The sequence below is a fragment of the Macaca thibetana genome, chromosome 14 (assembly GCF_024542745.1).
Source record: "Macaca thibetana thibetana isolate TM-01 chromosome 14, ASM2454274v1, whole genome shotgun sequence".
NCBI lineage: Eukaryota > Metazoa > Chordata > Mammalia > Primates > Cercopithecidae > Macaca > Macaca thibetana.
In genome coordinates, this window is record NC_065591.1 from 1,639,493 (window position 1) to 1,667,063 (window position 27,571).

General features: G+C 57.5%; 1 protein-coding gene across 1 annotated transcript in view; it reads right to left on the minus strand.

Annotated features, from left to right (window-relative positions):
- The window catches only part of CTSD (cathepsin D), a 261,837-nt gene that overhangs the window by 7,844 nt on the left and 226,422 nt on the right, over nucleotides 1-27,571 (minus strand). The window contains exons 2-3 of the mRNA XM_050757899.1: nucleotides 3,390-3,531; nucleotides 896-1,055 (exon numbers count right to left, since the gene is read on the minus strand). Coding sequence (XP_050613856.1) covers nucleotides 896-1,055; nucleotides 3,390-3,457 — 228 coding nt within the window. The 5' untranslated portion in view covers nucleotides 3,458-3,531. The remainder of the gene's footprint in view (nucleotides 1-895; nucleotides 1,056-3,389; nucleotides 3,532-27,571) is intronic.

Genomic DNA, 27,571 nt, shown 5'->3' on the forward strand with positions numbered 1-27,571 from the left:
CCTGGGCCACTGTCAGCCACCAGATTCCTGGCACCAGCCCAGCCCGATGTTTCTCCGACCGCCTGGCTTCACAGAGCAGCAGCAGCTGCTGACTCATGGCCCCACAGAAGTGACCACTGGCGGGGGGACACTCAGCAAATCTCCATGTGTGCGTGTGCATGTGTGTGCCTCGGCGTGCTCTCGCGCTAGGGCGATCAGGAACTGGCCGGTCGGGACCAGGCACACGGCACCCGGTTCCCCCCAGGCCCCCTCCCCACAACCCGCCCAGTCACATGCCTATGAGTCTTGGGCTTCCTGTCACAGCCAGGACTCGGGCCAAGCAGGACAGAGGGCAAGGCCCCCCCGCCACAGTGGGCCAGAGCCCCGAGGCTGGACAGCAGGCCCTGGCCTCGAACTGACCCCATAGAGCTGGGACAAGGCTGACCAAGCCCCAGCTTGCTAGGTGGCTTCCAGAGTGCTCCCCTTTGGATCCTGCTTCCCCCTGAAGGAGTCGTGGGCACAGGAGGGGCTGCTGCCAGAGGAAGAAGATGGGGAGGGGCTGGAGAGGGGCCACGAGTCACCATAGGCCTCCTGGCAGGACAGCAATAAAGACAGGCTCCAGGGCAGCCGGCCACACCCAGGCAGACCCAATGACTGCCCCCCGGGCGAGCTGGCACTGAGGCCCAAGGCCACCCTCAATCACCCTCCCAGGCCCGAGATCCTGCAACCACAGGGGCCAGTGGCAGGAGGTCCAGGATGGGGAAGACAGGAGTGTGGCTGAGCCTGGACGCCACCCTGGCCAAGTGAGTCACTCAAACTGTGCCCCTGAGAACAGGAGGCGGGAGTGTCCCCACAGTCCCAGGGAGCTCTCTGGAGAGCAGCTCCGCTCCCAGCAGGGCTAAGACCCCATACTCACGTCCATGTAGTTCTTCAGCACCTCGGGAATGGGCCCCTCGGTCACGGCCGGCATCGCCTGGGAGTACTTCGAGATGGGGCCTTTGGCAATCAGGTCCTCCACAGGGCCCCCCATCTCCGACATGGTCCGGCGGATGGACGTGAACTTGTGCAGCGGGATCCTGTCAACCAGGGGTTGGGGCATATCAGGGAGGTCCTCCCGCCTGCCGGCCGAGGCCGCTAACATTGCACATCCATCTGGAGGCCCCTGGGGAATCTCGAAGTCACCATAGCCAAAACCAAACTCCTGCCTGTCACCTGGAAACTGCTGGCCCACCTCCCCCGTCAGTGAATGGCAACCCATCGCCCCCCCGAGGTTGCACAGGCCACAGTCCTAGGAAGTGGCCACCCACCACCCACCTTGGCCCCACACACCCAACCTGGGGGCCAGTGTGCCCACCCCTCCTCTCCTCAGCCATTCTAGAGGCTCCAAAGCCCCCAAGGGCCTCCAGTCCTCCCTCTGCACCTGCTCTGGTCTCCTCCAGGATGGTGGCCAGCATGGCTGCTCAGGGTGCTGGCGGGCACCTGTCACTCCTGCCCAAAGTGCTCTGAGGTAGCCCACTGTACCCAGCCCCATCACACCTGCTCTCCACCCAGAGACCAGCACGAAGGTGGCCCCACCTCCAGGCTGGCACTGGCAGCTCTGCCTGACCTCCTAGGTGGCCTCCTCTGGCCATGAGATGGGCCCTCCACGCCACCTCCAGAAGCCCTCCTTGACTACCCATCCTCCTCCACATGGACCCTATGGCTGTCCAGTGCCCTCATCCCACACCCGTTCCTGTGCATTGGCCCTTCTCCTCTCTCCATGCGGCTCCACGAGGTCCAGGACTGCACCCGGGGCCTTAGAGGCTTCTGTGCTCCCCCACCCACCACCCTGCCTCCTCCGACAGCTGCACTCAGGGCACCCCTCCAGAGCCCTGTCACCCAGCACACCGCCCGCCAGGGTGCAGGAGGGAGCTCCAGATTGAGGTCAGGGGTCCTGAGTTCTATACACAGGAAGTAAATAACAGAGAGGGGGTCCCTGCCCCTTCCCCAGGGCCACTGGCCTTCCCCTTGGTGTGAACCAACTCCTTGTTCCAAAGAAGCTCCCCTGGGCTTTTCATCACCTGCAGAAAACCTATCCCCTGCCCCAGGGACTTGAGAGTCCAAGGTCATAGCCCGCTTTTCCTGGCACATCACGGGCGTGGTCCAGGAAGATGAGATTATTGCCTAAAAGCTGATGGGCTGGAAGAGCCCCAGGTTCTGTCCTGGGGGAGGGACATGCCCTCCAGGGACCCAGGAAGCAGGTGTAATAGTATCAGTTGCACAAGAGCTGGAATCAGGTGAGGGCTTGCATTCAGCTACCCTGCCCTCCAAGAAGCCCCAGGATCCTTTCCCCACTGCCTTGTCTGTCCTCCTTGGAGAGGGGAGGCCTGTGGATAGGCTGGCAAGGTCAAGGCAGGCTCAGGCTTGTGGCTGCTCCCCCACAACGACTTTAATTGGGGTTACCCGCCCCCGGGCCGTTCCCCACAGCCTTTGGTGAGGCTCAGTCCTACCCAGCCCACTGCTCCTGCTGGCCCAGCCAGCTCCAGCCTCTGCAGCCTTCTGACCTCACCCACCTGCCCAGGGGCAGTGGACCCATCTCAGGTCCCAGGTCTCCCACAAAGGCAGAGCAAGGGTGGGGCAGGTGCCCAATGGGATGGGTCAGCATACCCCTCCTGGGAATGCAGGCTGCCTTGCAAGGGCTGGCCCTCCTCTGCCCAGCTGGTCAGGTATGTCGGTGGCCCAGTCAGGTATATCCAGGCCCAGTCGGTGGCCTCACCTGGCACAGTGGCTCGGCCTGAGGAGCCTGTGGGCCTCACTGCAGCACAGCCCCAGGCCCGGGGTGGGTGAGCCGGCCCACTCCCTATGCCTCCTCCTCTCCCAGGGACATGGGAACTCCTAGGGTCTGGAGGGGCCTTCCAGCCCAGGGCCTGTGATAAGAGCCGCAGGAGCAAACTTTTAAAGCCCCCAGTTCACAGGTGGTAAAGGGGTCCCTAAGGAAATGGACTCGCCCAGACTCGGGGGCTCTGGGGACTGCACCTAGGTCTCCAGCAAAAAGGGCGCTCAACGCAGACCCCCAATTCCAGCTGCCCCGAATAAGCACTACCTCCCCCAGCCCCGCCCCATCTCCAGGGAGGCTGCGGTCAGTCTGCAGTCCTCACGCCTCCCCCTGGCCCCTCAAGGTACACCTCAGGGTGGCATGGGGAGAGGCGTCTGGCACCTCTGCCCCAGGTCCCCTGCACCTCCGGAGCCCGGCGCCCGGTAGGCGGGTGGGCCGTGCAGGAGACCGCGCAGGGCGGCACAGGTGCATTCCAGCGCGGGGGGCGCAAGGGGCTCGTGGGGTCCCCAGGGGAGCGCGGAAGTCACCACAGGCCCCGGGACCTCAGGGCCGCGACCCCTGACCGTCCCCTGAGCCCCGGACCCTGAGGCTTCACCTGACGAGCGCGGCGGCAGGCGCAGCCAGGATGCAGAGGGCGAGCAGCAGAAGGCTGGGGGGATGCATGGCGGCGGCCACCGGGTCGGAGCGGGGCGCCGAGGCCGCGCGCTTATAGCCGGGATGACGGCGCAGTTGGGCCGGATCAGCTGACCCGCGTGTTTGCACCCGGGCTGGTCACGTGGGCGAGGCTGGCGTGCGCCGGGCGGGGCCTGGGCGGGGCGACCTCGGCGCACGCGCACAGCGCCGAGGAGTGCGCCCGCCACGCCCACCGCCCGCGGGGTCAGCCCGGCTCCGCTTCTGGGGTCTGGGGGATTCCCGTTTCGGCCTGGCAGGGGTCGTGGGGCGGCCCAGCCTGGAGGGCCCCGCGGGGTGACCCCTGTCCCGGCCGCCGCGGCCGTCCCCGCGTCTAGGCCTACGCGGGGCGGTGCGCCCTGGGCTCCTGCACCTGCTCCTCCCGGCGCCGCCTCGCCCCCTCCGAGACGCTCCCAGACCTCCTGCGTGGAAGCCTCTTGCAAACCAAGGTTAAATTCAAAGTCCCCAGCCCACCGAATGGACCCTCCGCTCCTCCTCAGGGCTTCCAGAGAAACCTGGAAAACCAGCTCAGGCCCTGCGGCAAAGGGGGTCGGACCTGCTCCGCCCTCTCCCTCTGGGCGCTGTGCTTAGACTCAGGCCTCACCGATGGCTCTGTAGCCTCCAGATCCCTAATTCCAACCTCACCCTGGCACAGCCTCACGTGGCAGACATCTGGCCCGAAGGCAGGCAACGTATTCCATCCCAAAATATATTCCTTTCACAGGTTTTGATATGGCCCTGTACAGCTGTCTCTTGAGGGCGAAATTCACATTTTCTAGAGAAGCTCCTTCCCTAGGAGGTCGGGCACTTTTTAGCCACTCACGTCAGCTCTTTGTTTTGTTTTTTTTTTTGTTTTTTTTTTTTTTGAGACACAGTCTGGCTCTGTGGCCCAGGCTGGAGTGCAGTGGCGCGATCTCGGCTCACTGCAACCTGTGTCTCCTGGGTTCAAGCGATTCTCCTGCCTCAGCCTCCCGAGTAACTGGGATTACAGGCGTATGCTACCACGCCTGGCTAACATACATACATACATATATATATATATATATAGTATTTTTAGTAGAGATGGCGTTTCACTATGTTGGCCAGGCTGGTTTCAAGCTCCTGACCTCAGGTGATCTGCCTGCCTCAGCCTTCCAAAGTGCTGGGATTACAGGCGTGAGTAATCCCACTTCAACTCTTTAGGCAAAACTTAACCACTTGCCAATCAGGAAATCTTTGAACCCCTATGACCTGGAAGCCACCCCTGCCAACCCTGTTTCCAGGCTGATCCAGTGTATACCTCACATGTGTCGATTTATGGTTTTGGACTGTAACATCTGTCTCTGTAAAATCTGTAAAACCAGGCCGGGCGTGGTGACTGTTGCTTATAATCCCAGCACATTCGGGGGCCAAGGTGGGAGCATCGCTTGGGCCGAAGAGCTTGAGATCAGCCTGGGCAACATGACGAGACCCTGCCTCTACAGAAAAAATTGAAAATTAAAAAAAAAAAAAGTATAAAACCAAGTTGTTACCCACCCACCTTGCTCACATATTCTCAGGACCTGCTGAGGCGGTTTCGCAGGTCATAGTCCTCACATTTGCTCGGAATAAATCTCTTCAAATATTCTACAGTGTTGGGCTTTTTTTCGTCAACACTCCCTATACACAGGTACCCAGATGGGCCTCATCCTTACTCTCCAAGTGTCCCCTGCCCAAGTGGCCACTCTCCACCTCCTTAGAGCAGCACCTCACTGGGCCCTGCCCTGGCCACCCTGGGCCCTCCTCCTTTGGCCCAGACTTGCCTGTCTCTTAACGTGGCACCATCCCTGGAACCCTGTCTCCAACTTGGCACCGTCCCTGGCGGCCCATCTCCAACGTGGCACCGTCCCTCTAGGCCCTGACCTCAAAGCTGAGCAGTGGAACCAGGTCAGAAACTGGGTCTCCTGACACTGAACCTGCGGAGGCCACGGTGACAGCTGCCCCAGGACTTCACCATTCTTGTGTGCCCTGGTCCTGCATGGCATGGGGGACTGAATTAGGCCTGTTGGAGGGGAGGGCCCAGTCATTCCCCAGATACTCTGGAGCACGCAGCCAGGCGGGAGATGGAGCCGCTGTAAGTAGGAAAGGGATACTGGGACAAATAATTTTAGATAGGTCCAAGTCACACAGGAAACGGAGCCAGGGGATGTGCTAAACAGCGACCTCCGCAGCAAGGCCCCTCCAAGAAGGTGGCATCTGAGCCTGGACCCAAATGAAGGATGCTTCCCCGGGCTCTCACCCAGGGTGCATTTTCTCCTCCCAGCTCCCTGCGAGGTCGACGGGCCCCACCCCCCTTTACAGAGGCAGCAGGGTTCTGTGGTTCTCGGTGGGCGGGATTGGAATTCCCACCTTTTCTGTAACCAAATATATCAGGACCCTGGCCCTTGCAGAACCTCCTCCAAGCAGGGTCTGCCTGATGGCCACAAATGAGTGGCCGCCCCCTCAGCCCCGCCTTCCCACCCATTTAGAGCCCTTCATCTGAGGGGTTTTTAAGCCCGAACACAGAAGCCCAAGCAGGCAGACACCCTTGCCCTCAGAAGCCGCCCAGCTGGTGGGGGGCCACGGTCAACCTGGACCTGGCACCTGGGGTTATCACCTGCTTCCCAGCGGACTGGCATCTCGGAGATGTCAGCCGACCCCAGGTGGACTGGACTCCAGCAAGGGGTGAAAAATGGTCGCAGCTAGTGTCCCCTGAGCTGCCCTGCTCGGTCCCTGGGCCCAGCGGTGGATGAAGCGTTTGGTGTTCAGGATACTGAGATGTGCACCTGTGAGGACGCATGCTAACAGCGCGTGGCCGACGCTCCGCCCAGAGGCCCCGGTGAGCCGGCGAGGCTGCAAGCCAGTGGGCAGTGCGGATGGCCAGTGGGGCCAGAGGCACGACATGGTGGCGAGCTGTGGGGTGTATGGGCCGGTGCTAGCCAGGCTAAGAGCCTTGGACCAACCCCTGGACAATGGGGCACTGCTGAGCAAGGACCCTCTGGGGGCCCCAAGGGTGGAGAGGCCCCATCCCACTGCAGAGACCATCTGTTAATTATTACAGAGGGGGCATTCTGCCTGGGCCCCCTCGGCTTCCCAGCTCCTGGAGCAGAGTCTGGCACGTGGTAGGTGCCCAGTAATTATGTGTGGGATGAATGCCTGGGTGTTCAGGGTCCCTGAAGGACTGACCCACCAGGCAGGGTGGGACCCTGCAGGCATACTGGGTGAAGGTCAAGGGAGTGACTTCTAATCCTCTTGCCTCTGGCTCACCCAGGCAGACCCTCACAATCTGGGCCTCACCTCTGTCCCTGGAGAGTCAAGGTTGGGCTAATGGTCTCTGGAGCCCTTGCCTGCCCCTGCTAGGAGCTGAGGGTGCAGAAGTGACCCCTGACCTCCTTGTCTGGCTCAATTCCCCAGACTTCTGCACCTGCCAGGCCAATTCAGGAGACCCTCTTCCCACCAGGCCTGCCTTCGGGGCTCCTGGGCCAGTGGGCGCCTGAGTGTGTCCAGGCCCTGCCTCTGGCAGAGTGCAGGGGACAGGTCACTTTTTCATCTTTCACACCCTCATGCTGACCACATGCAGGGACACGGGCTCCATCTGTGGGGTGCTCCGCCCACCTGGAGAGAGGAGGCAGGAGGTGGGGGCTGGGTCCAGGCTCCATCTTGGCCTCTGCCATCGCAGCCCATTGAGCTTCCCACCACGGAGGGGCCCCACTACGGATTGGACCGATAGTGTGTGATGGAGGGGCCAATACTGACATTCCACGGCCTACCCAAAACCCTGGGAAGCCAACCACAGGACGGGGGTCATGGCTTCTCCAGCTGCCTCCTGGCTGTTTGGAGAGTCAGGGAATCACAGGATGGCAAAGTGCCTGAGAGGGAAGGGGCAGAGAAGGGAGTCAGACCTGCTGGGTGCCCACTGCGTGCTGACACTTCCTAACAGGGGCAGGCAAGGGTTGGAGGCTATCAGCCCAACACTGCCTCTCCACGGGGAGTGCTGAATCCCAGACTGGAAAGGGTCTGCCTGGGTGGGTCAGTCCCTTGGGGGCCCTGAGCACCTGCTCATTCATTCAACATGTGAGTCTCGGGCATCTACCAAGAGCAGGCGCTGCTCTAGGAAATCGAGAAAACAACAGAGAAATTCCCGCTCTCGCGCCGTTCATATCTAGACAGGGGTGGGGGTGGGGAGGTGTGTGGAGGGGCAGACATTAAAATGAAGTGGGGGGGCCCACACAGGGCTTGGAGAGTGGAACATGCCAAAGAGGAGTCTGCTGCAGGGCACAGGGAGGGGCAGATGAGGGCCCTGAAGGAAGAGAAGCCTCTTCTAATCAGACCTTTTTTGAGATGGAATTTCATTCTGTTGCCCAGGCTGGAGTGCAGTGGCGTGATCTCCACTTACTGCAACCTCCACCTCCCAGATTCAAGCAATTTTCCAGCCTCAGCATCCAGAGTAGCTGGGATTACAGGCACATACCACCATGCCTGGCTAATTTTTGTATTTTTAGTAGAGATGGGGTTTTGCCATGTTGGCCAGGCTGATCTTGAACTCCTGACCTCAGGTGATCTGCCCACCTTGGGCTCCCAAAGTGCTGGGATTACAGGCATGAGCCACCCTGCCAGGCCCTCTAATCAGACTTGAAGGAGGTGATGAACCAAAGGCCTGGTCAGGAGGCGCTGACAGGAGAACAGGAGAGCAGAGGCCGTGAGGCAAAGGGAGCCAGACTGGAGGCGGGGAGGAGAGGAAGCCGTCTGAGGTCAGAGAGAGGCAGTAAGAAGGGGTGAGACTCTGGATACACTTTTAAGGTAGGGCCTTTTGAAAGAATTTCCAGGTGGATTATTCGAAACCGCCTTTGCAAAATTATGGCTGAGACAGTGAAAGAGCTCTAACTTAATCAACTCCTTCTTGCTTCTAATTTCAAGCTGTCCTTGTTCATTCCTGGGCGTAGGCTGAACTATCTTTGAGAGGAATTTAGTTTATAGTTTAAACAAAGACGTTAACAGCCCTTTCCCAAAGCAGACCTCCTTCTTGCCTGGGAACTAGATTGCCTTTGTAGGACTCACGTTAGCCACACGATTAGAAATTATGGTTTAGGAGTCATGCAGCTGGAGGCTACAAGATTCTCATCCTCCCTAAACTGCTCCTAAGATCAGTGCTCAAGATACTTTGCAGACCCTGCACTTGATGGATCAGCTGGCACCACCCGGATCAATAAACTGGCTCATCTGATCTTGTGGCCCCCACCCAGGAGCTGACTCAGCGCAAGAAGGCAGCTTCAACTCTGTGATTTCATCCCTGACCGATCAGCACTCCTGCCTCACTGGCTTCCCCGTACCCGCCAAGTTGTCCTTAGAAACTCTGCTTCCTGAATGCTTGAGGAGACTGATTTGAGTAATAATAAAACTCTGGTCTCCGCACAGCTGACTCTGCGTGAATTACTCTATTGCAATTCCCCTCTCTTGATGAATGGGCTCTGTCTAGGCAGCAGGCAAGGTGAACCCCTTGGGCGGTTACGGATTGGACCGATAGTGTGTGATGGAGGGGCCAATACTGACATTCCACGGCCTACCCAAAACCCTGGAAGGATGGCCTTTTATTGGCTGAGATGGGAACAGATGCAGGAGGAAGAGGCTTGGGGAGGAAGGCCGGGAGCTCAGTTTTGGATGCTTCAGGTTGAGACAAAGCATGTGGGGCGAGCAGGTGATTCTGCTGCATGGCAGCAGTGATTTGAGTTGTAAGTCCGGGGAGAGGTCCGGGCTGAGATGGACATGAGATAGTCATCAGCGCCATGGGTTGTGATGATAAGATTGGATGGCACCAGGCTGAGTGTAGCTAGAGAATAGAAGAGGTCTAGGGACTGAGCCCAGGGGCCTCCCAACTTTAAGAGGTTAGAGGATTGAAGCTGGGTGCAGCGGCTCACGCCTGTAATCCCAGCATTTTTGGAGGCCAAAGCGGGTAGATCACTTGAGGTCAGAAGTTTGTGCCCAGCCTGGCCAACATGGTGAAACCCTGTCTCTGCTAAAAATACAAAAATTAGCTGGGTGTGGTGGCAGGTGCCTGTAATCCCACCTACTCGGGATGCTGAGGCAGGAGAATCGCTTGAGCCTAGGAGATGGAGGTTGCAGTGAGTTGAGATCATCTGCACATCAGGCAACAGAGCAAGACTCCGTCTCAAAAAAAAAAAAAAAAGAAGAAGAAGAGGTTAGAGGATTGAGCAGGCACCAGCAAAGGAGATAAGGAACCATATGGAGGCAGGAGAGGCCAAGAGGGTGGGGCCAGTAGAGCTGGCTGAAGAAAGTGGTAAGTGGCTCTGCTGATGCGCCTGTGGAAGATGAGCATTCGCCACTACATTTCACAATTTAACCTTGACAAGACCTGTTTTAGTGATGTGGTGGCGGTGAAGTTTAAGAGAGAATGACTATCATATTCAGTCATCAGGACAGTGTGGTATTGACACAAAGATAGATGGGTGGACAGGAAGGAAGAGTCTCAGGCGCACAGCATCAAGGCGACGTGGAAATGCAGTGGGGGAAAGGGTGATCTCTTCAGGCAATGGAATGGAAAGGTCTCGATCCCTCCCTCACATCATACACAACACTCAATTTTAGATCCGTTAGGGATGTGATGCAAACGGTAAATCCTTTAGGGAGGAAAAAGGCAAAGAAGGCCATCTTCGTGATTTTGAAATCAGCAAAGGTTTGTCATTTAAATAGAACACACACAGAAAAACACCAAAGAGAATGGAAAGAAAAGTCACACATTGGGAGAAAAGATTTGCAAAACATATTTGATAAAGGACTTGTATCCCAAATAGTCAAAGAACTCTCAAAGCTTAACAAAAGAAAATAAACAACGCAATTTAAAAAATGAGCAAATCGTCTGCTCAGACACCTCACCAAAGAAAAAATGCAGCTGGCAAATAAGCACACAAAAAGATGCTCAACATCATACGTCATTAGGGAACTGCAGGTTAAAACAACAGTGAGACACCTCCACATACCTATGAGAATGGCCCAAATCCAAAACACTGACAACGCCAAATGCTGGGGTGGATGTGCAGCAACAGGAAGTCCCATGCGTTGCTGGCGGAACTGCAAAATGGTGCAGCCACTTCGGGAGACAGTTTGGCAGTTTGTTACAAGGCTTAATGTACTTTCGCCATACCATCCAGCAACTGTCCGCCTCGAGATTTACCTAAATGAGTTGAAAACTTATGTTCGCACCAAAACCTGCACAGGAATGTTTACAGCAGTTTTATTCACTGTCACTAAAAACTGGAAGCAACAAAGATGTCCTTCTGGAGATGAGTGGACAGACAAACTGTGGTCTATCCAGACATCGGAATATTATTCAGCACTAGAAGGAAACGAGCAGGCCAGGGATTGAACTCAAGCAGGCAATCCCAGCACTTTGGGAGGTTGAGGTGGGTGGATAGCTTGAGCCCAGGGATTTGACACCAGCCTGGGCAACATGGTGAAACCCCATTTCCATAAAAAATACAAAAATCAGCCCGGCTGATGGAGGGAGCTTGTAGTCTCAGCTACTGGACAGGCCGAGGTAGGAGGATTGCTTCATCCTGGGAGGTGGAAGTTGCAATGAGCTGAGATTGCACCACTGCACTGCAACCTGGGCAACAGAGAGAGACCCAGTGTTAAAAAAAAAAAAAAAAAAAAAAAAAAAGCTACAAGCCAGGAAAATCATAGAGGAACCTAAGTGCATATTGCTAAGTGAAAGAAGCCAATCGGTAAAGGCTACACACGGTCTGATTCCAACTCTATGACATTTCAGAAGAGGAAAAACTATGGAGACAGTGAAAGGATCAGTGGTTGCCAGGGGCTGGGGAGGACAGATGAATAGGTGAAGCATAGAACATTTTTAGGGCAGCGAAACTGCCGTGTATGATACTGTAATGGTAGAACAGGACATTATGCATTTGTCAAAACCCATAGGATGTACCACTCGAAGAGCAAACCCTGCTGTAAACGATGAACGTTTGTTAACAGTAATGCATCCTTGCATCATTGATCATCATTTATAACAAATGTGCTGCACAAATGCAAGATGTTGATCATGGTGGCTGTGTGTGTGTGTGTGTGTGTGTGTGCGCGCGTGCGTGTGTGTGTATGTGTATAACTTCTCTTCCTCGGTGGGGAAGGAAGGGGACCAGGGATCCTTCTGCAGCCCTACGGCTTAAGGGACGGCCTGAAGGTCAGACTCCCTGGATGGGGTCAGGCGCTGGGTGTGGAGCAGGGAAGTGGTTTCTTCCCCAAGTCTCCTGCCAACCCCAAGAGTAGGAGGGGGAGCAGCTGAGATGCTGAGTCATCCCTGCTCCAGCCCTGCCCCTCCCTCCTCTTAGGACTGAGTCACCCCACCCTCAGAGCTGGGGCCACCATGACCCTCAAGAGAAAGGGGGGCTGTGGCACCCTGGGGCTCCAGCCACAGGCAGCTTTAGTTCTGCAAGAGCAGTTGAGGAGGCCAGGGAGGGAATTAGCTTTCTGTCAGCTGACTTTGGACAGGACTGGGGCTGGTGGGGGAAGGGTGGAGGCAGTGAATGACTGGCACAGTTAAAGCAGGGGGAGGGGCTGCCCAGGCACAGGTGGGGGACAGGGGGAGGGGGTGACCAGGCACAGGTGGGGGACAGGTGGAGGGGGTGCCCAGGCACAGGTGGGGGATGGGGGAGGGGGTGCCCAGGCACAGGTGGGGGACAGGGGGAGGGGGTGCCCAGGCACAGGTTGGGGAGGGGAAGGGGGTGCTGGGCACACGTGGGGGAGGGGGAGGGGTGCCCAGGTACAGGTTGGGGAGGGGAAGGGGGTGCTGGGCACAGGTTGGGGAGGGGGAGGGGGGTGCCCAGGCACAGCTGTCTGGATTCCCTCCAGGTCCAGGACATGGCATCTTTGGGTGTCTTGCTGGGAAGGGACCCAGCTTGGCTGAAGGTGCACTGTGCCTTTAGGATCCCCCCAGTCCCCCACCCCGACCACAGGATGGGGTTATCCACCTCACCCACCCTGGACGCTGCCCCTGACCTTCAGTCTGGCTCTCTGCCCAAGCAGGAGGAGTGGCATGCAGTGCTCACAGTCGCTGGAGGCCTCTGCTGTGTCCTCTTCCAGGAGCCTCAGTCTGGCTCCAGAAATGAGCACCCCTAAGTCCTGAGCTTACTGCGGGGCCCAGTTCTGCACTGGCTGCCTGGGTGTGCGTTTCTGGGCATCCCCTGGGGCTGGACAGGCCTGGGTGCTGTGGAGGAGAGTCAGATGCCAGTTATCAGTTGGGGGGTGAACTGGATGACCTTTTTTTGTTTTGTTTTGTTTTGTTTTTTTGAGACGGAGTCTTGCTCTGTCGCCCAGGCTGGAGTGCACAAGCTCTGCCTCCCGGGTTCCCGCCATTCTCCTGCCTCAGCCTCCCGAGTAGCTGGGACTACAGGCACCCACCACCACGCCTGGCTAATTGTTTTGTATTTTTAGTAGAGATGGGGTTTTACCGTGTTAGCCAGGATGGTCTCGATCTCCTGACCTCATGATCCACTGGCCTCAGCCTCCGAAAGTGCTGGGATGACAGGTGTGGATGACCTTCGAAGCTGCCTCCTGCTCCCCACCTGTGCACATACACTGCTCGGGCACCTGACCTTCCAAGATCACAAATGTGTAACAAGAAAAAACCCAAAAGCTTTAGGGTTCAGCAGTCTCTGAGGGATGCAGTCTCAGGGCACTGATGAAAAGGAGACCAGGGTCCCAGTGGCCCACAACCCCCCTGGATTAGGGGCTCCAGCTCCAAGGATTGAGCCTTGAGCCATGACCTTCCTCCATCACGGCTGCCCTGGGAGAGCCTAGTAGGCACATGGGGGCCTCGGAAGACCCCAGGATCCCACAGGTACGGGTACACCATGGTAGGTGGGAGACCCCAGGAGCCCACAGCTATGGGTGAACCGTGGCAAGCGGAAGACCCCAGGAGCCCACAGGTATGGGCGCACCATGGCAGGAGGCCGCAGAACCCACTGGGCTCTGCACCTGGAATAACTGAATACGTGGCTCACTGTCCCCCAAGCTTGGCTGGGGACTCCTCCTTCATGTTTTAACAAAATCCACTGCACCCCTGGGATGCCGGTGGCTGCCGCACGCTGGGGACAAACAAGACAGATGCAGACCTGCCTTCATGGGGCACAAGGAGCCAAAGCAAGTGCTCAGCCAATAAGAGACGTAGTTCCAGACTGTGGCGTGTGCTGAGGGGAACGCTGGGGCCGGGCTGCCTCAGAGACAGGGAGGAGGTTGGGGTAGCTACAGCAATGACTGAAGGCCTTCCTCAATGACGGACAGGAGCCAGCCTGAGAAGGGAATAAGCTGGAGGGACTGAGAGGCCCCCATGGCTAGGAAGGTGGGAAAGGAGGTGATGCGGTGGGGTCAAAGGGGTGATGGGGGCCCACCAGCCAGGGGGTGCATCTGGCACAGGTGTGGCTCAGCCAGGCTGCAGGGAGGCCCAGGGAGGGAGCTTCCCTGCCCTGGCTCACTGGGGAGACAGGCCTGGCACCCAGGAAGGGACAGGAATGTACATGGACTCCTGTGCAAATTCCTGTGATGAAATTTTCTGTGTCAACTTGGCTGGGCCACAGTATCCAGATATTCACAAACACTTGTCTAGATGTTTTTGTGAAGGTGTTTTTCAGAGGTGATTCCCGTTCCCATTTAAATGTGTCGACTTTGAGTAGAGCCGATGATGCACCAGGGTATGGTGGGCCTCAGCCAGTCGGTTGAAGGCCCTAAGAGAAAAAAGACTGAGATCCCTGAGGAGGAAGGAATTCTGTCAGCAACACACTGGGGACTCGCGCTGCAGCATCAGCTCTTCCCTGGGTCTCCAGCCTGCCCTGAGATTTCAGACTTGCAGCCTCCATAATTACACAGACTAACTTTAGAAAATAAATCCCTCTCTCTCCGCCTGTATACATATCACACCCCATTGGTTCTGTCTCTTTGGAGGGCCCCAGCCAGTACAGATGAGCTCGGGGAAGGCATCCCCAAGGGAAGGGTCCCGCCCTGCAGGGGTCTGAAAACCAGGCAGCCATGCTGGACAGGCCCATGGTGCTGGCCTAGCCAGGTGTGTGAAGGGGTGGGCCTCCGGCAGGGAGGCAGCTGAAATGTCTGGTCTGCAGGCTTTGGAGGGAGGGCAGGTGAAGGTTGAGCCCAAGCAATGGTCAACTAGGAAAGGACAGAGAAATGATTGGCCTGAGCGTAGGGTGGTGATTCACCTGCAGCGTGGCCAGGGCCTCCGGGGTCCTCTGGGCTCGAGAAGGTGAGCTAAGATTGCAGCATTAAGGATGGGACAAAGAGCAGACAACAGATACTAAGGAGAGGAGGATGGAGAGGGGGATGGAGAGGGGGATGCAGAGGTGGATGGAGAGGGTATGGAGAGGGGGATGGAGAGGGGATGGAGAGGGGGATGGAGAGGGGGATGGAGAGGGGATGAAGAGGTGGATGGAGAGGGGATGGAGAGGTGGATGGAGAGGAGATGGAGAGGGAATGGAGAGGGGTTGGAGAGGGGATGGAGAGGTGGATGGAGAGGAGATGGAGAGGAGATGGAGAGGGAATGGAGAGGGGTTGGAGAGGGGGAAGGAGAGGGGGATGGAGAGAGGGGGAAGGCAGCATTTACTTCTTCCCCTCTGCTTCTCCTAGAAATAAGGATGGCAGCCAGGTTCCAGCACAAGTCCCACAGGAGCAGAGCTGCCCACATACTGGGTGGCTAAAACAACACATAGTCATTCTCTCATAATTCTGGAGGCAGACTCAGTGTCACTGGGCTGAAGTCGAGGTGTCAGCAGGGCTGGTTCCTTCTGGAGGCTCCAAGGGCAAACCTGTTCCTTGGCTTTGCCCATTTCTAGAGGCTGCCTTGGCTGGGCCTTGGCTGGGCCCTACCTACGTCTTCAAAGCCAGCACCCTAATCTGCTTCCATCTTCTCATCACCTTCTCTGCCTCCTCTCCTGCCTTTCCCTCCAAAGGACCCCTGTGATGACCGGGGGCCCACCCTGATAATCTAGGATAATCTCCCGTCTCGAGACCTGTTGAGTCACATCCTCAAAGTCCCCTTGTCCTGGTAAGGCCACGTCTTACCGATGTCAGGGATGAGGATGTCAACGTCTCTGCAGGAGGTGTTATTTTTCCCACAACGCTGCCATTTGTTGAAATGGAGAATGTTGGGTGAGGAAGAGGGATTCAATTTGGGGCCGAGAGAGTGTGCAGTGCCCATGGACTGAACTCACAAGTGGAGGTGTCCCCTGGACCTGCAGGGTGAGGCCAGAAGCAAGGCTGGTGGAGTTCAGACGGAGCTCTGGAAGGGACCAGCTGGTGGTGGCATCTGTGTGAAAACAAGGGCAAGCCAGAGGAGTAAGGGCAGGGGGAGGGGCCTGAATCCTGAAGCCCCCTACTCCAGAACTGGAGTGTCTGGCGCTGAAGCTTGGGGCAGAGAGGGATACACTGAGAGAGGCTGAGTTGAGGAGCTGGGGTGGGCTGGGTGGGAGGAGTCATTAGGGACTGAGCTGGTGGGAGGGGACCATCAGGGCTGAGTTAGGTAGGATTGGGACCACAGGGGGCTGAGCTGGTGGGATGGGACCATGGAAGGCTGAGCTGGTGGGTGGGGCCTTTGGGGGCTGAGCTGAGTGGGACTGGATCATGGGGGCTGAGTTGGTGGGATGGGACCACGGGGGGCTGAGCTGGTGAGATGGGGCCACTGGGGACTGAGCTGAGTGGAATTGGATCATGGGGGCTGAGCTGGTGGGATGGGACCACTGGGGGCTGAGCTGGTGGGATGGGGCCACTGGGGGCTGAGTTGGGTGAGATGGGACCACAGGGGACTGAGCTGGTGGGATGGGACCACAGGGGGCTGAGCTGGTGGGATGGGGCCATCGGGGACTGAGCTGAGTGAGACTGGATCATGGGGGCTGAGCTGGTGGGATGGAGCCATCAGGGTGATTTGGGGCCGATGGGGCCTCTGGTGTTGGGTTGGGTGGGATGGGCTGCTCGGTTTAGCTAGGGCGGTCCTGGTGGTTGATGGTTCTGCCCCAGTTCACACAGACTGGGTTGGCCGGAGATGCTTGTTTCTGGTGTTGGGCTTGTGAGTGTCAGGAAGAGTTGGGCAATGCCTGTGGCTTTCCCCTAGGGGCTCTTAGGACATCTGAATGTCCCACAGAACAGAGGCATGACTTGTGCCTCAGTAGCTGGAGGGTGTTGGAGCAAGGTGCCCTCTCCTGGCCCCAGGGGCCTCAGGCACTGTCCAAACATCTTCTCTCACCTCCACCCCCAGATGTGGCCAGTGACCACCCTCTAGCCTCACACTGGGCCAGCCATTCTAAAGGGGCCCTGACTTCCCCACCCAGAAGGGGCCCAGGCCATCCTGCCTCCAAGCCTCTTCCGTCCGAAGTCCTTGCAGCAGAGCCACAGGGAGTGGGAAGGGCCACCGTATCCCTGCCCCGCGTCTCGGTGCAGCCCCCAGGGTAGGGCCACCCTGACCCCGTCGTGAACTCATTGTGGGGGTGCGAAGGGAGGGGAGAGCCAGAGCTCCATGGAGCCTGGGCATGGGCTCTTCCTCTCTCCTGGGAGAACCTGTTCTGCTGTGGGCTGATCTGGTCCCAGTCGAGGAAAAGGCCTTATCACCCTCCTGCAGCCCTCGCCTGCCTCCCACCCACAGCCAAAAGGCCTGTTCCCCAGGGTGGGACGGTGGTGGCGGTCAACACTCACCCACTCTCGGGATGCCAGCTCCTCTGTGGTACCCTGCCCCTCCCAGGCAGCTGGACAAACGGGTCTGGGGCTGTGACACCCCCTCTCTTTGGAGCAGTGACTCACATGGGCAGGGAGTGGTGGGCGGGGACAGGTGGCCCCTCTGCTCTGTGAACAATGCCCTGATTCTTCCAGCCTGCATGGGGGTCCTGAGCTGGGGGCAGGGCCCTGCCCAGAGGCAGAGGCTGAGGCCTCCCCTTCCAGTCCTGGAGGGACCCCAAGCCTCACAGTGGGTGCTGCGGATACAGAGCCCTCGTCCCTTGAGTCACCCGGCATGATACCCCGCATCTCCCTGCATCATGCTAGCAGGAAGCACGGCTCTGTGACACACAGAAGACCCCAGGTGTGTGACTTCACGTGGGTTACTCACCTGTCTGAGCCTTAGTCTCCAATCTGTAAAATGGGATGGTGACGTCCGTCCTCAACCTGCCCCTCTGTTGGCTCTGGACCACACGGAAGCCCAGGGCTCTTTGCCCCTCGGGCCATGGAGGACACACAGGTCCTGGGAGAAGCCTGGGAACCAGGCCAGGGAGCTCCTGCAAGGCAGGGAGGACGACTTCCAAGAGGAGGCCAGCCAGAGGGTGGGGAGCCTACTGGGGGAGGCAGGGCCTCGGGGGAAGGGCACCCAGGCAGGGGCCCCCAACACAAGCAGGGGCAGGGAGGCCAGCACGCCGTCCTGCTGGCTTGGTCAGACCGAGGGTGCACAGGTGGAGGTGAACTGCAGCCCTGGAGGCTGAACAGGGAGGTCAAGGGAGGCTGGAAGAGCCTTGAATGCCATGGTAAGTGCATCTGAGTCTGTTCACAGGCGATCAGGTGGGTGCTGCTGGGAGTGTTGGCAAGGAGGCTCCTCTCTCTGGGTCCCACAGGGGACACGCTATAGCCCCTCACTCGCTCACCCCACTGAGTTTGCAGGGACTGCGCCCCTGTCTGGGCAACAGTTAACACAGGAGAGTGCAAGCTGGGCAGCGGGAAAGGGGGTTCTCGGGGTCCATGGCTCCCCCTGCTCCTTGTGCGCATAGGCTGAGTCCTCTTGGGAGGACCAGGGCCGGGCAGGAGGCAGCCCTCCCCGTGGCTCCGCACGGTGCTCCCAAAGTCCCCACAGAGACCTCCCAGCAGGGTCCTGTCTGCAGAGTGCAGGCCCTTGCCTGCCCCGGGGACGGAGCTGCCACAGCAGGGAGATGAGGCCCCCCCTTTCTTGGTCCATTTGCTGCTCCATTTGCCAAGGGTTTGTGTCGCACGTTCTGTGGCCGGACGTGATGTGGATGCTGTGACGAGCAGAACAGACAGAAATCCCTGCCCTCCAGGAGCGAATAGTAGGGGATGGGGGACATGGGGGACATAGTAACAAACACAGGGGTGGTGACTGGAAGAGCAGTAAAGGGGAAGGGTGGGGCCACTGCTGGGGATGCCTGGGGTCCGGGTAAGGACGCAGAGGCAGGGAGGAAGCCAGCCTCCTGCCCAGCGGGCACAAATGCCCCAGGCCAGGGGTGCAGGTGGGCAGGCACTGGTGGGGCACCTGCAGGGCTGAGAACAGGAGGGTGAGGACCACCTCAGCAGGCTCTCAGGGCCACTGGCGCTCGTTGAGAGAGGAGTGTGATGGGGCGCGGGAGAAGCAGAGGAGGAAGATGCGGTGGCTGTGTGGGGTGTGGTGGCCAACAAGGCAGGGTGAGGTGGCAGATTTTGCTGGTGGGCTGGATGGGTGGACGGTGGTGATCGGGGGACGTCTCCTAGAAGGGGAGGCTGAGAAAGAGACTGTCTGAAGGGGGCGGTCAGAACTGCCAGGGGTGACTTGCTGCTAGGCCTCAAGTGTGTGGCTGACGGGCAGCGGGATGCAGGTCTGAGGGTGTGAGGAGTGCCCTGGCCGAGATGCACATGGAATCCCTTGGCCCAAGAGGATTTCCAGCCTGGAGGTGGCAGGAAATCGTAAGGGGTCAGGGTGGACACAGGGCAGCAAGGAAAAGCTGGGGAGGGGAGAAAGCCGGAGATGGAGCAGCCAGCGGGGAAAGGGGGATTCCTGTGGAGGTCCCGGGGCCAAGCATGGGAAGGGCTCCCAGAAGCGACCGGGAGACTCGTCCGTGCTCTGATGCCCCAGATACGGCCATGTGCAGCCCTCAGGACCTTGCTGGGGCAGCTCTGAGTGGCTCAGGTTTGAAGGAGGTGGAAGGAGGTGCCGGGAGCTGGTGTCTGAGGCTGACTCTCTCGGCGGGGCAGGCAAGCGACGGGGTGGCCAGGATGCGCTAGGATGCGCTCGAAGCTGCTGGAAGGATCTGGCAGCAGGAGGCGTAATCCCTGCAGGTGAGAGGGTGGCAGCTGTGATGCTGGGAAAGGTGTTCCCTAATCCAGTGGGGTGCAACAGAGTCAGCACTGGGAGGCAGAGGCGAGGCTGTGGAGGCCACTGAGGGCGTCTGCAGCATCCCTGGACCCTGACCCCAGACCCCTGGCCTGTAAGAGAAACCCCCGGGAAAGTTCACTCCCTCCCCAAGTGTCATGCACCAGCGACCGCTGAGGCCCAAGTCCAGGTGACCTCCGAGCACATGGTGTGAGGCCCTTCCTGTGGTCTGCAGCCCAGCCAGTGACTTCCTTCCCCTTCTGAATGTGGCTCCCACGGCCCTGTGCTGGGGTTGTCATGTGAGGCTGGCCTGAAGTCACAGCACCATGCCGCTTCCCCAGCTCTGCAGCCTCTCACCGTGGTCCAGGCAGCCCCTCTTCTCTGCCACAGCCGTCCATCCTGCACACACAGCCTGTGCCTCTCAGCTGGACGGCGGCTCTTCCACGCCCTTTGGCAGAGGCCCCACCCATCGGTGCACCTGCCTGGCCTCTGTTGTAGGTTCTGCCCACACAGGCAGTGCCCTCCTGCCTCCTGGGCCTGGCTGAGCCTGTCCTTCCACTGCTGAGATCATGACAAGGGGCGTCCACCCTCAGCCAGGACGGACCTCTCATCCTAGGGTGCAGACAACACATGGGAGCCCCGTCACAGCTGTTTCACCGCTGGGAGCTGTTACCTCCCAGGGGGCTGTGAGCTGCCCAGGTCCTGAGGGGGTGAGACTGTAGCTGAGGACTCAGGAGGCCAGGGCACCGGAGCTGGGAGGGTGACATTACAGAGCCCAGAGTGTCCATGTGGAGACCGAGGTGAGGTTCCAATGCGGTCCCAGCAGAAAGGAGGGAGAAGATGCCGGGAAGGCAGTGGCCCCGAAGGGTCACCTGCAGATGGCAGCCACCAGCCCCTCACCAGTGCAGTTGGCTCCATGCCCCCAAGCCCTTTCTTACTCGCTGCCTTGTCTCATCCCCCCAGGCCCCGGGGAGCAGGCAGGGCCTTGATCCCTTGCCCCAGATGATAAAACCCTGACGCTGACAGAGGAGGTTGCACAAGGGACAGTGCAGCACCTCCTGATCTTGCTTTTTTGCTGCCTTTGCAGTTTGGCAAAAGTCACATCCCTGTTGGGGTGATGGGCAGTGTCCCCGCCGTTCTCCCACAGTCGTGTGTCCTCCTCCCCTGTGCCCCAGACATAGCCCCAGTGAACACAGCGCTCGGGTCCCCACCCCACACTCCCCCATGGGCAGGATGCCCTTCTAGCCAGCAGGCCCCTCGCCACAGCGGCTCACACTCCGGACAGGGATGCCCCTCCTGAGCTGCTGTGTCCTCATCTGGGGAAACCCCAGCGCCCCAGGGGTGCCAGCCACACACCACTGCCTACCCTGAAAGAGAAGGTGCTTACCGCAACACCCAGCAAAGCAGGATTGTCTCTGGACCTCTGTGGGTCTGGCCTGCGGCGAGTGGAGCCAGGCCCCTCACCTCACCAGGGAGCAGGGCAGGAGCCCCCCTTCACCCCATCCTCCTGTCTCTGGACCCCTCAATAGTACCCAGCCTCTGCCCACGGCCCCTCCACGTCTTTCCCTGCCCCTTCCTGCTACCCAATCCTGTGTTCTTTTGCTGGGCTGAAAAGGGTCCCTGAAGATGTCTGCGTTCTAATCACCAGGACCTACATGACAAAGGGGCCTCCAGATGTGGTTAAGTCAAGGCACATGGGATGGGAGATTGTTCTGGAATGTCTGGACAGGCTCAGGGCAATCACAAGCATCAGGATAGGAGCGGGGTAGGGTCAGAGCCACAGGAGACCAGAAGATGCCACTGCTGGACTTGAAGGCAGAGGAGGGGACCGTGAGCCAGAGAATGCCGGCAGCCTCCAGGAATGAGAGGTACAGGGAGAGACAGATTTGCTCTTAGGGGCTCCAGAAGGGAGACGCCCTGCAGGCATCTTGATATTAGCTCCGTGAAAACCGCGTGGGACTTGCGACCTCCCAAACTGCAAGATGATAGATTTGCGTTGTTTTAAGCCACTGTGTTTGTGGTAATCTGCCACAGCAGTTAATCAGTCAGAGACTAATACAGGCCTTGTGCCGGGTGACCAGCTGACCTTTGTAAAACCGAAAGTCCTGCAGTCTGGGCACCTCTCAAGCCCAGGAACCGCAGTCAGTCCACGCGTGCAACTCCAGGTGGGCCGGGGCCGCAGTCACTCCACCTGTTCCACTCTTTGTTCCTCTCCTGCCTTAAGCCCCGACTCACTCACGGTCCTCCCCGAGTATCCACCCCATCGCCTGGCAGAACGTCGCGCGGAGAGTGCTGAAGATGGAGCATCCGCTCCACCTTTGACAGAGACGGAAACTTGATCCCACTTCACAGGCAAGAAGACAGAGGCAGGGCAGGTCCAGCAGCCATGAAGTCACAGAGCCAGGATTTTCACCCTGGAGCCTGGTGCTCAAGCCAGAGCTCCCACCCATCCCAAGTGACATGGTGGGCAGGTGTCTCCCCTCCCAGCCCAGGGCCCCCAGCCTGCTCTGGCCCTCGGCCCCCACAGCCCCCATCCCTGGCTGGGCCCTGGTGGTCGCTCAGCTCGCCCAGGCCCCTCTGGCTCCTGTTCTTATCCTCCTTAACTTGGTCACTAAGCAGAGCCCCCAGGTCGAGACGTAGGAGTCCTTGGCCCAGGGCCCAGCCCCACCCGCCCTCCACTGCGGAGGAGGGAACCAAGGTGCCCAGCAGGCATCTCCACAGAGGTTCCACCACCACCCCGCTGTCTGGGGGAGGAGATGAGAGTGACCCGTCTCTCCCTTCCCAGCCGCTGGTGAGAGCAGAACTGGGGCTGGTGGCTCTGGTGGCTCCCCCACAGCACCCCACACTCAGGCTGCCTGGCACATCCCTGTCTGAGGCGGGCAACGCAGCCAGAAGCAGCCTCAGCGGTTTCATCCCTGGGCCCAGAGACACAAGCAGCGTCCACCAGGGCCTGAGGGTGGCCCCGCGTCCTGTGCTGCAGGCTCTTGCTGGCCCCACCCATGCTCCACCCCAAATGAACCCCAATTCTCCCAGCTGACCCTCGCTGCCTACCCTGCTCAGGACCTGTCCCCTCGAACGCTGTCCCTCCTCCCCACCCACATCCGCTCCTGCCACCTTCTGTGCATCACAGTCGGCCGCCCAGGGTCAGCAGGGTCCTCCTGGTCCCCAACTCCGATGGGTCCACGGCAGAGTCATACCTGGACTTAGTGACGGACTCAGCTAGCTCTCGGAGGTTCGTTCAGAAAAGCAGTGGGTGGATTTGCTTAGAGCTGCCTGAACAGAGACCACAGACTGTGCAGGTTAAACAACAGACAACGATATTTTTTCGTATTCTGGAGGCTGGAGTCTGAGATCAAGGTGTGGGCAGGGCTGGCTCCTCCTGGGGCCTCCTTCTCGCTGTGTCCCCACAGGGCCACCCCTCTGTGTGTGTCTCTGTCCTAATTTCCACTTTTTACAAGGACACCAGGCCTATAGGATTAGGGCCCATCCTGAAGACCTCATTTTAACTTACTCATCTCTGTAAAGACCCATCTCCAAATAAAACCACGTTCTGAGGTCCTGGGGATCAGGGCTTCAACACATGAATTTTAGGGGACACGACTGAACCCCTAACAGGACCTCAGCACCCTCTGCCCGGCTTCCATGCCCACCTCCCGAGGTGCCCGGGCCTTGCAGCAGATTCTCCCTGCACTCACCTGCACCCGGCAGGAGGACCGGCACCTGCACCCCGGCAGGAGGACCGGCACCTGCACCCCGGCAGGAGGACCGGCACCTGCACCCCGGCAGGAGGACCGGCACCTGCACCCCGGCAGGAGGACCGGCACCTGCACCCCGGCAGGAGGACTGGCACCTGCTCTGTGTTGTTTCCATTGCAGACAGTGATTCAATTCCCTTCTCACCCCAAACACCACACCTTCCCAGCCCCTATTCTCCCAGACCCCTTCTCCTGGCAGGTGCCCACCTGGGCCCGCCTTTCCTCTCTCCTCTGCAGGGCTGGGGCCCTTACAGTTTGCTCACCATGGTGCAGGCAGCGGAGGCTCTTGTTTAAAGGCTCATCTGACCCCGTTCCTCTACCCCAGGACTCTGTGATTTCCAGAGCACTTGGCTATAGGAACAGAGTTCTGGAGCCCAAGGTCCCCTGTGGTCTTGGTCCCCTGCTGACCTTGGTGGCCCCCGCTCACCCCAGGAACTCTTCCCCATGTGGCCTCTGCCCAGCTCGCTGTCTACGGACACCTCCTCCCAGCGCACTGACCGGTACTGTCCCGCAGATCCGGCCCCAGATGCTGCTCCCAGAGAAGCCTCCCAGCCCCTCAATGAGGCTGGGTCTCCCCGTAGCCCAAATCAACATCTGACACCTTTCTTTTGAACCATCTGACCCCATTTTTACTGTTGCTAGCTTATGAACATTCACATGGTTAAAACTGTTTTTTTACCTTTTTTTGTTTTTTGGAGACAGGGTCTCACTGTATCGCCCAGGGTGGAGTGCAGTGGTGCGATCACAGTTCATGGCAGCCTTAACCTCCTGGGCTCAAGTGATCCTCCCATCTCAGCCTCCTGAGCAGCTGGGATCACAGACATGCACCACCACACTCGGCTAATTTTTAAATGTTTTGTACGGACGGGGTCTTACCGTGTTGTCTAGGTTGGTCTCAAGCAATTCTCCTGCCTCGGCCTCCCGAAGTGCTAAGATTATAGGTGTAAAAGCCACAGCACTGAGCCTTTTTATCATTTTATTTGAAGTATAACGGAACGCTTAGACCCCGGGGGTTCCATCTGATTATAATGGAGTTGAAAAGTTTCTATCGCCTAGTGATGTCGTAGGCCTCATAAGGCTGTAGCACAACGAGCTACCTTCTCTGTGTTGAGATACGCAAATGCTTACCATTGTGTTCCAGATGCCTGCTGTATTCAGCTCAGCACCTAGTTGTGCAGGCCTGCCACCTAGGAGCAGTAGGCTCAACCGTGCAGCCTGGGTGTGTGACAGGCCACAGCATCTGGGTTTGTGTAAGTGCACTCTGCAGTGTTCACACAACCATGAAATTGCCTCAGGACTCATTTTCCCGTGGTTTCCCGGCGAATGACTGGATAACGGATGGACAGCCAACTGCATGTACCTGAAGCGTGCGACTCGGCCGGTTTCGAGACCTGTGAGCGCTGACGGAGGCGTCTCCGTGGTCGAGATCACGAACTTCCCTCCACAGCCTCCGCTGTGACCCGTTGACCACCCCTCCCTGTTCCCCCATCCTCCCCATCCCCATCCCTGTTCCTAGACAGCCACTGTTCTGCTTTTTGTAGACGAGTTTCCATTTCTAGAACGTTGTATAGATGAGGTCAGCCAGCACGTGCTTATTTTTTCCTGGTTTCTTTCACTCGGCATAATTATTTTGAGAGGTAACCGTGTCACCGCATGTATCAATGTGTTTGGCATAATTATTTTGAGATGTATTCGTGTCATGCACGTGTCAATGCGTTCACTTTCTCCCGGCTACTGTCACAAATTGCCACACACTGAGTGGCTTAAAACAACACAAATCTATTAACCTTACAATTCTGGAGGCCAGAATTCTGAAATGGGTCCCACTAGGCCAAAATGAAGGTGTCAACAGGAATGACTGTGCTTTCTCTGGAGGCTCACATGGAAAATCCACGTCCCCGCCCCTCCAGCTCCCAAAGCTGCCTTCGTTCCTTGGCTGGCGGCCCTCCTCCATCTTCAAAGCCAGCGTTGACCAGGCTAGCCCTTCCCACATCCCGGCACTCTGACCTCCTCTTCCGCCTCCTTCTTCCGTTTTTAAGCATCTTGTGATCTCATTGCTGACTCAGATAATCCAGGATAATCTCCCTATTTAAGGCCAGCTGCTAAGCAACCTTAATTCCATCTGCAACCTCAACTCCCCTTCAGCATAAACCTAATGTATTCCCAACTTCCCGGGATTAGGGCATGAACATCTTTTGGGAGACCATTGTTCTGCCTATCACAGTCAATAGCCCCTCAATCATTATTGCAGAATAGTTTTCCATCATGGGCACAATCTGTTTCTCTATCTAACTGTTCACGGCATTTTGGGAGGATTCCAGTTTTTGGCGATTACAAGTGAAGCTGCTGGGAACATGCCCATACAAGTCTGTGTTGACACCTGCTCTTGCTTCTTCTGTGTAAATATCTAGGAGGGGGATTGTTGGGTTGCATGGAAGACATGTGGACTTTTTTTTTTTTTTGAGATGGAGTCTCATTCTGTCACCCAGGCTAGAGTGCAATGGTGCGATCTTGGCTCACTGCAACCTCTGCCTCCTGAGTTCAAGCGATTATCCTGCCTCAGCCTCCCAAGTAGCTGGGATTAAGGCACCCACCACCATGCCTGGCTAATTTTTGTATTTTAGTAGAGATGGGGTTTCACCATATTGGCCAGGCTAGTCTTGAACTCCTGACCTCACATGATCCGCCCACCTTGGCCTCCCAAAGTGCTAGGATTACAGGTGTGAGTCACCGCACCCGGAGCTAATTTTGTATTTTTAGTAGCGATGGGGTTTCGCCATGTTGGCCAGGCTAGTCTAGAACTCCTGACCTCAGGTGATCCACCTGCCTTGGCCTCCCAAAGTGCTGGGATTACAGGCATGAGCCACTGTGCCCAGCCTTTTTTTTTTTTTTCTTTAATAGGTTTTTTTTTTTTTTTTTTTTTTTTTTTTTGAGATGGAGTCTTGCTCTGTCGCCCAGGCTGGAGTGCACCGGCGCAATCTCTGCTCCCTGCAAGCTCCGCCTCCCGGGTTCACGCCGTTCTCCTGCCTCAGCCTCCCGAGTAGCTGGGACTACAGGCGCCCGCCACCACGCCCGGCTAATTTTTGTATTTTTAGTAGAGACGGGGTTTCACCATGTTCGCCAGGATGGTCTCGATCTCCTGACCTCGTGATCCGCCCGCCTCGGCCTCCCAAAGTGCTGGGATTACAGGCGTGAGCCACCACGACCAGCCTAATAGTGTTTTTTATGTTGTGTTTAATAAATCTTTGCTAAACTCAAGATCAGTAAGATTTTCACCCATGTTTTCTGTTAGAAGTGTCACATACAGCTTTATCTCTTCCAATAAGGCCTGTTTTTGAGTTAGCTTTTGTATATCATTGTTATGGCTATCCAGTTGTTCCAACATCATTTGTTAAAAGCCTTTTCTTTATTTAATTGCCTTGGCAATTTGGTTGAATTCAGTTGTCCATATGCCTGTGGATCTATTTCTGGGCATTCTATTCTGACCCATTTATCTATTTGTGTGTCTTTATACCAGCACTGTACAGCCTTGATTATTATTTATTTATTTATTTTTTGAGGCAAAGTCTCGCTCTGTCACCCAGGCTGGAGTGCAGTGGCCCCATCTCAGCTGACTGTAAACTCTGCCTCCCAGTTTCAAGCGGTTCCCCTGCCTCAGCCTCCTGAGTAGCTGGGATTACACCTGCACACCACCACACCTGGCTAATTTTTGTATTTTTATTAGAGACAGGGTTTCACTATGTTGGCCAGGCTGGTCTTGAGCTCCTGACCTCAGGTGATCCACCCGCCTTGGCCTCCCAAAGTGCTGGGATTACAGGTGTGAGCCACGGCACCTGGCCTGATTTTAGTTATTTTAGATCCTTTGTATTTTGATACACATTTTAAAATCAGCTTGTTTATGCTGGGTGCGGTGGTTCATGCCTGTAATCCCAGCACTTTGGGAGGCCGAGGCGGGCGGATCACAAGGTCAGGAGATGGAGACCATCCTGGCTAACACGGTGAAACCCCGTCTCTACTAAAAATACAAAAAATTAGTCGACCATGGTGGTGGGTGCCTGTACTGTAGTCCCATCGACTCGGGAGGCTGAGGCAGGAGAATGGCGTGAACCCGGGAGGTGGAGTTTGCAGTGAGCCGAGATCGCACCACTCACTCCAGCCTGGATGACAGAGCCAGACTCCGTCTCAAAAATAAATAAATAAATAAATAAATAAAATAAAATCAGCTTGTCCATTTCTTTTTTTTTTTTTTGAGACGGAGTCTTACTCTGTCGCCCAGGCT